Source organism: Capra hircus, chromosome 6 (assembly GCF_001704415.2).
Source record: "Capra hircus breed San Clemente chromosome 6, ASM170441v1, whole genome shotgun sequence".
NCBI lineage: Eukaryota > Metazoa > Chordata > Mammalia > Artiodactyla > Bovidae > Capra > Capra hircus.
In genome coordinates, this window is record NC_030813.1 from 98,804,199 (window position 1) to 98,812,709 (window position 8,511).

The following is an 8,511-nucleotide window of genomic DNA, read 5'->3' on the forward strand; positions in this document are numbered from 1 at the left end:
TTTAATTACCTAGACTCTTCTTTTAAAAGAAAATAAGTTCACTGCCTTTCTGGTTGTATTTGTCATTCATCTGTTGGGTATGAATTAACATGTCTAGATTCTTCCCCCCACCCCAGATTAAATGAGAACTTAATTGAAACATCTTTTTAAAAATTATTAGGTGACTATTTTTAAAATTTATTTATTTTTGGCTCTGTTAGCTTGTTGCCGCAGGTGGGCTTTCTTTAGTTGTGGTGAGTAGGGGGTCTCTCTAGTAACGGGGTATGAATTTCTCATTGCAGTGGCTTCTCTTGTTGCAGATGTCAATTTAAAAAGATGTACTACGTGAGAGTTGCAAGTTAAGTTTTACTTAGGGTGAAATGAGGACTGTAGCCCAGGAGACAGTACCTCAGACTGCTCTGAGAGACTACTCCAAAGAGGTAGTGGGGGAAGGTCAATATATAAGATTTTGGTGAATCAAGCACTTTACAAAAGGCTTCCTGCTCGTCATGAAGAGCTGATGTCATCATGAAGGGACTTTTAGATTTTCTAGATATGAAGAGATGCAAAGATTGGGATCATGAAATCAGTTCCTGAAAATATCTAACTATCTAAAGGCCTGTTCTGTCAGATTCCGTGGAACACAGAGTGCCTCGCTGTCCACCCTAAACTCCCTCAGGGGTTGTTGAGTGTCAACAGCTGCAGCAGCACAGGGTTCAGGCTCCTCAGAGGCAGATGGCAAATGCTCTTGTTGTTGTTCACTTCAGTTCAGTTTAGTTGCTCAGTCGTGTCCGACTCTTGCGACCCCATGAATTGCAGCACACCAGGCCTCCCTGTCCATCACCAACTCCCAGAGTTCATCCAAACCCATGTCCATCAAGTCGGTGGTGCCATCCAGCCATCTCATCCTCTGTCGTCCCCTTCTCCTCCTGCCCCCAATCCCTCCCAGCATCAGAGTATTTTCCAGTGAGTCAGCTCTTTGCATGAGGTGGCCAAAGTACTGGAGTTTCAGCTTTAACATCAGTCCTTCCAAAGAACACCCAGGACTGATCTCCTTTAGAATGGACTGGTTGGATCTCCTTGGAGTCCAAGGGACTCTCAAGAGTCTTCTCCAACACCACAGTTCAAAAGCATCAATTCTTTGGTGCTCAGCTTTCTTCACAGTCCAACTCTCGCATACATACATGACCACAGGAAAAACCATAACCTTAACTAGATGGGCCTTTGTTGACAAAGTAATGTCTCAGCTTTTTAATATGCTGTCTAGGTTGGTCATAACTTTCCTTCCAAGGAGTAAGCGTCTTTTAATTTCATGGCTGCAATCACCATCTGCAGTGATTTTGGAGCCCCCCAAAATTAAGTCTGACACTGTTCCCACTGTTTCCCCATGTATTTCCCATGAAGTGATGGGACCAGATGCCATGATCTTAGTTTTCTGAATGTTGAGCTTTAAGCCAACTTTTTCACTGTCCTCTTTCACTTTCATCAAGAGACTTTTGAGTTCCTCTTCACTTTCTGCCATAAGGGTGGTGTCATCTGCATATCTGAGGTTACTGAGATTTCTCCCGGCAATCTTGATTCCAGCTTGTGCTTCTTCCAGCGAGTGGCAAATGCTCTTGGCAAGTGCCAATCTGTAGTTGAGACAGAGGATGGGCTCTAGGCTCACAGGCTTCAGTAGTTGCAGCACATGGGCTCAGTAGTTCAGTGCACGGCTTAGTTGCCCCTCGGTATGTGGGATCCTCCCAGACCAGGGACCTAACCTGTGTCCCTTGCATTGACCGGTAGATTCTTAACCACTGGATCACCAGGGAAGTCCTCAATTGCATCATCTTAAACTGGCTTTATATTCAGCTGCTACCCTCCTTAAGAACTAAGCTCTCCTGCCATTGCAAAGGGGAATTGAATAAAACTTTGAAGTCTCTAGGGGGTGACGAGTCACAGTTGGAGTGCTTAGAGCAGTGGCTTAGATAGTAAAGCATCTGCCTGCAATGCAGGAGACTCAGGTTCTATCCCTGGGGCAGGCAGATCCCCTGGAGAGGGAAATGGATGGAGGAACCTGGTAGGCTACAGCCCATGGGATCGCAAAGAGTTGGACCTCACTGAGTGACTTCACTTTTACTTTCTTTAGAAGGGAGATGCTCAAGATTTTCAAGGACAGATGTCGCTAAAGTGATTTGTTGCCTATTTTGGCCTGGACCCCAGAAAAGGAGGAATGGCCTTTCCTCTGGTCCTCCCTCCCCTTCTTAGTTCTTACCAACCAAGCTGGATGGCATCACCAACTCGATGGACATGAGTTTGAGTAAGCTCTGGGAATTGGTGATGGACAGAGAAGCTAGGCGTGCTGCAGTCCATGGGGTCACAAAGAGTCGGACATGACTGAACGACTGAACTGAATTGGTAGCTCAGCTGGTAAAGAATCTGCCTACAAATGCAGGAGGCCCCGGTTTGATTCCTGTGTTGGGAAGATCCCCTGGAGATGGGATAGGCTACCCACTCCGGTATTCTTGGGCTTTCCTGGTGGCTCAGACAGTAAAGAATCCACCTGCAATGTGGGAGACCTGGGTTTGATCCCTGGGTTGGAAAGATCCCCTGGAGGAGGGGATGGCAACCCACTCCAGTATTCTTGCCTGGAGAATCCCCACGGACAGAGAAGCCTGGTGGGCTACAGTCCATGGGGTCACAAAGAATTGGACTTGATTGAGCCACTAAGCACTGCACACATTGCTTTTATGTGAATTCTGAAGAGTAAGAACTAAGAAAGGGAGGGAGAGCCAGAGGAAAGGCCATTCCTCCTTTTCTGATGTCCAGGCCCAAACAGGCAGCAAGTCAATTAGCAACGTCTCTCCTTGAGCAGCCAAAACAGGCAACAGGTCAGTTAACCAACATCTGTCCTTGAGCAGATGTTGAGTGGTACCAGGGAAGCCCCTAAATGCTGTGTATAGTGAGAAGCATCTCCTGTGGATAAAAGAGGCTCTTGTGGACAATTCTGGAGGTCTCATAACAACTTCTAACCTTATTTCATGGAAATTTCCTACAGCTGACCCCCTGGAAGATTTGTGGGCCAAAGTCCATTTTTAAAGTTGAGGACTTCGTGGTGGACCATGTCTTAGTTTTGACTCTAGAGGCCTGAACGTTACAGCGTACTCAGGCTGTCTTCTGTTTGTAGGTCAAGTTCTGTCTTCACGGCATTGAGTTCACTGGCTAACCTGTGAAACACCCATCATCATTAGAGAGCACTTGGTAAACATTCGTACTTAGCTGGGTTAAAATTAAACAGGCAGAGTATAAAGTAAGCACTTTCTTGTCCATGGGACCTGGGAATTAAAATCTAAAGTGTGAGATTAGAAGAGAGTGGATCCAGATAATCCAGTCTTCTTCCAGGTCTTCCAACATGTTGCTTCTTTGTATTGTCAAAAGGAGGAAAGACATACACAATCCTTTTAACTCTGGCAGGTCTGATTTTTACCACCTCAGAGAGAGTTCAAAGATTCATAGGCTCTGAATTAAGGAATGCTGCTTACATAGGCACTGTGATTGGTTGAATGCCATTTATGTTTTTGTTGCTTGTTTTATTTATTTTTAGTCTCTTTTAGAATATGGAAGATTATCAATACTTATAGTAGAGCACTTTGAATCAAAACATGATTTGTTAGAACAGGATTAGATTTGAATCATGAGCACATTTCTTGTTGAGGAATTTCCCCCACCCCCACCCGCACACATAGCACCTTCATCATTTCTTATATGTGTATTTATAGTGAGACCAGGGAAGCCCAGTAACTCAGACGGTAAGGCATCTGCCTGGAATGCAGGAGACCTGGGTTTGATACCTGGGTCGGGAAGATCCCCTGGAGAAGGGAATGGCAACCCATTCCAGTGTTCTTGCCTGGAGAATCCCATGGACAGAGGAGCCTGGTGGGCTACAGTCCGCGGGGTTGCAAAGAGTCGGACATGACTGAGCGACTAACATACACATAGGCCGATTTAGATGAAAAAATCTAGTACTTGGCTTTCCCTGGGGAAAAAGAAACAGTCTGAGTTTTAATATAGCGTCCAAATATGGAAGATAGCAGCCCTAACTTCTAAAAAGAAACTGAGCAGTGAAATTGTGCCTCAGTTCAGTTTAATTCAGTTCAGTTGCTCAGTCGTGTCCGACTCTTTGTGACCCCATGAATCACAGCACGCCAGGCCTCCCTGTCCATCACCAACTCCCGGAGTTCACTCAAACTCATGTCCATCGAGTCAGTGATGCCATCCAGCCATCTCATCCTCTGTCATCCCGTTCTCCTCCTGCCCCCAATCCTTCCCAGCATCAGAGTCTTTTCCAATGAGTCAACTCTTCACATGAGGTGGCCAAAGTACTGGAGTTTCAGCTTTAGCATCATTCCTTCCAAAGAACACCCAGGACTGATCTCCTTCAGAATGGACTGGTTGGATCTCCTTGCAGTCCAAGGGACTCTCAAGAGTCTTCTCCAACACCACAGTTCAAAAGCATCAATTCTTTGGCACTCAGCTTTCTTCACAGTCCAACTCTCACATCCATACATGACTGCTGGAAAAACCATAGCCTTGACTAGACGGACCTTTGTTGGCAAAGTCATGTCTCTGCTTTTGAAATTGTGCTTAATTCTTACCAAACATCAAAGAGATTGTTCCTTCCTTTTAAGTAACGCAGGTCTGGTTAAGCGGTAGAGCAGAGACTGAAATCTGGGTCTTTCTGCTTCTGAATCCATGGTACTTCGCCTCCTCTCTGAGCGTCTGCTCAGCGCCATGGCACTGTGCAGCATGTATGAGGAGGTAACCCTTTGAAATCATTGCTGGGAGTATTGATGTGTCTTTCTGTTCTCAGGGATGGAGGGCTGAAGAGAGCCAAGGTGAAGGACGCCTTTAAGGAAGAGCAGCAGAAGAATTACAGCAAAATGATTGTGGGCAACGGATCTCTCAAGTCAGAATTGGACTGAATGCCATCCATGCTTTCCAGAGCTAGTCCTTAGAGATGGAACAGGGGTGGAGATTGTTTTTTTTTTTTTTGAGCGGGGGGAGGAAGGGAGTGTGTTGTTTTGTTTTACTTTTTTTTTTTTAATTGTTAACCTTTCTGCAGGATGGTTGTCTCTACCTCCTCATGCCAGAGGTGGAACCCACGGTGCCCTTTTTGGCTTCTGTTGGTACAGCATTAGCCACATGAACTGAAAAGCAGTGTACTGAGTTTGAACTGATTCTGCCTTTTGTGACATGACTGTGGCCTTGTGGATTGAATGAAATATTTGTACTGGAAAAAGTTCTTCTAAAACACTTTGGAAACTCATTGTGTTTGGACCTCATTGAGAGGGCAGTTCTCAAGAAAATACTCCAAACTTTGTTCACGATTTGTTTTCACACGCCCTTCCCTTCCCACTTTCCTTAATCACTTAAACAGGGATTGCACATTAGGTTCAAATGGCTCTCATGGTTTTGTTCTGCTACAAGGTTGAAAAGAAAAATGGAAGACAGTCTTTAGGAGAAAGGACAGCTTTGTGGCCCCTTGATCTGAAAGTTGAAAGGAAATTAAATATTTTTTACTGGCGTGTTAGAAGAGACATCCTATTTGGTGAGCTTTACCAAAGAAAAGTGAATCTACATTATAGTGAGTGCATATTTATATGTAGGTGACTTTCAAATAGACCTATGTTAGCCAGCAACTGGTGATAAAGCTTTTAGTTTTCCATGTTTCAATAGTAAAGATCTCTACCTGACGCCTCTCCCATCTGCTGATTTGTTTGATCCATGTCACCAAACACATTTCAAAGAGGAAGAGCCTCTGACAACCACCACCAATAGAGGTGGGGGTGTTGTGAGTGAAGTGGGTGTTGCTGTTCCTCCCCCATCACCCCTTTGTCCTTTAGTTCAGAACTTTCCCATTTTCTTAAACAGGAAAATAAGTGGTAAAATTACCTTTTGGAATCTGAGCCTTAAATCTTTTAAAGGGGAAAATCAGTGTTTCCCGACTGTGCAGCATAAGCAATGTTGATAGCAATATAGTGCCGTCAGGGTGTTATTTCTCTTCTGGGAACCGTGTACAAAATGTGACACTGTCTTACGGTGAATATAAATGAATTCTATATTTCTAAACGTGTGTTGTGTTATTTTCTCCATACCTCAACTCCCTTGCCTCCTTTTGATTTTGAGTAAGTTAAATTTTTTCATATTACAATCAAGGATTGTTTATTTCCTCATTTCAGTGATATAGTTAGATTTTATCAGATTGCAACGGCTGGAAAATGAGAAACACGGACCGTTGGTTTTGGTGTGTTTTTTTCCTCTTTTTTTTTTTAAGCTAAGTTTGTCTGGACTCTGACTCTTGGACCTTGTCTTGTGCAAAACATAGACTTCGGTTGTTTTGCAAATGAACGCAGGCCCTTCTCTCTTAACTTGAGACAGGCCTGCCCCAGCACTATCAGTGTGTATTCTTCTCATCAAGCTACGTGGATTTGATCCCAAAGGAAAATTTGTGAACAGGTGACCATCACGGTCAGCTGGCCTTCTCTTCTCACTTCCCCCCATCTTTTGCCTTGGTTCTTGCTTTAACCTTTGCCCCCACACCCCCAAAAAACTCTCCTGGATGGTAAGCTTTGACCTCAAAAAAGTGAATTTGTATGTTGCAGTGACTCTTTTTTTCTCAGAAGATTTCCTTTTCTTTTTGCTTGTCATATTCAATACAGCTTGAATTAATAAACTGATTTTATTAATTAGGTCAGTTCTCAGAAAAGTTGGGAGAACAACTAACAGTTGTTTTATTTGGATACTGATAATACGTATCTTTCCAAGGGCACCATGAAAGCAATCATGCTATCACATATTCACTAGAAAATCTAATGCTGTTTTTTTATCAGAATATAATTGCTTTACAGTGTTGTCTTGGTTTCTGCTGTACACGGTGAATCAACTATATGTATAAATATATCCCCTCCCTTGAGCCTCTCTCCTCTGCAAAACCCACCCCTACCCCCCACCATTCCACCCCTATAGGTCATCACAGAGCACCAGAACCTTTGTCTTATAAGTTTTTGACTTACACAACTAGTTTTCAAGTTGTTTTAGGAATTACAGTATTACTGAAAACATGTTTTTAGAAAGCAAATACTGCTCAGATTTAGCTTATGTTCCCTAGAACACCTTTTTTTTTTTTTTAACTTGCCTTTCTTTGTATATTATCCCCAGTTTAGAAATATTGTGCCCAGAGTTCAGTATTCCTTGGACTTCTGTAACTATTGGTATATGAAGGGTAAGCAGGATTTGGTAGAAAAAAATCCCGTTAGATAAGCCCTTTCATCTAACCCTTTCATTGAGTCTTGTGATGGGCCATCACCTAAAAAAATGTGATGGCCCTTTTTTATTCCTACCCTTTGTTGTCTTGGTGACCTTTATAGACACTGGGTTTCAAGAACACCAAGGGTTTCTGACACATCCTGGCACATATTGGGATTCGATGAGCAGCCATGTCTGAATCAGCAGATAATCCTCAGAGCATAGGGGAAACAGTCCTGAATCACAGCCTGGTGCAAAGAACAGTGGTGAGGAAAGTTTTCTAGTAGAGGCAGACTTGCCAAAGTCTAGTCGACTTGGTGATTTGCACATGCTACATTTCAGGCATTCTATTGATATCTGGAAATACACAAGAAGGGCTGTTGGTTTATTGTGACTACAGATAACGTACTGGGGTTATGAGGGCCGCCTCTGGACCAGAGTTGGTCTCAGTAGCTGTTTCTAAAATATGATACTTTTTTAAGTGTGGTACTGCAGATCTAACCTGTTTCTTGCTGGGTCTAGTGGCTTATGCTAAGAGACCACAGGGAGGATGAGGTATGAAAACAAGGGACCCTGTTAGGAACTTGACAAAAGCTGTATGCTTGCTTTTTTTTTTTTTCCCAAATACTGGGTTCCAATGGATTGATGCTACTGGTATTTGATGTTATTTTTTGGAGTAATGGTTCGGTTCGGTTCAGTTCAGTTGCTCAGTCGTGTCCGACTCTTTGCAACCCCATGAATCGCAGCATGCCAGGCCTCCCTGTCCATCACCAACTCCCGGAGTTCACTCAGACTCACATCCATCGAGTCAGTGATGCCATCCAGCCATCTCATCCTCTGTCGTCCCCTTCTCCTCCTGCCCCCAATCCCTCCCAGCATCAGTCTTTTCCAATGGGTCAACTCTTCGCATGAAGTGGCCAAAGTACTGGAGTTCTTGCTTTAGCATCATTCCTTCCAAAGAACACCCAGGGCTGATCTCCTTCAGAATGGACTGGTTGGATCTCCTTGTAGTCTCTCAAGAGTCTTCTCCAACATCACAGTTTAAAGGCATCAATTCTTTGGCACTCAGCCTTCTTCACAGTCCAACTCTCACATCCATACATGACCACAGGAAAAACCATAGCCTTGACTAGAAGGACCTTAGTCAGCAAAGTAATGTCTCTGCTTTTCAATATGCTATCTAGGTTGGTCATAACTTTCCTTCCAAGGAGTAAGCGTCTTTTAATTTCATGGCTGCAATCACCATCT

At 43.7% G+C, this 8,511-nt stretch overlaps 1 protein-coding gene across 1 annotated transcript in view; it reads left to right on the forward strand.

The window, feature by feature from the left end:
* GPAT3 (glycerol-3-phosphate acyltransferase 3) overlaps positions 1-6,087 on the forward strand; it is a 64,421-nt gene extending 58,334 nt beyond the window's left edge. Inside the window, exon 13 of the mRNA XM_018049681.1 lies at positions 4,829-6,087. Coding sequence (XP_017905170.1) covers positions 4,829-4,940 — 112 coding nt within the window. The 3' untranslated portion in view covers positions 4,941-6,087. The remainder of the gene's footprint in view (positions 1-4,828) is intronic.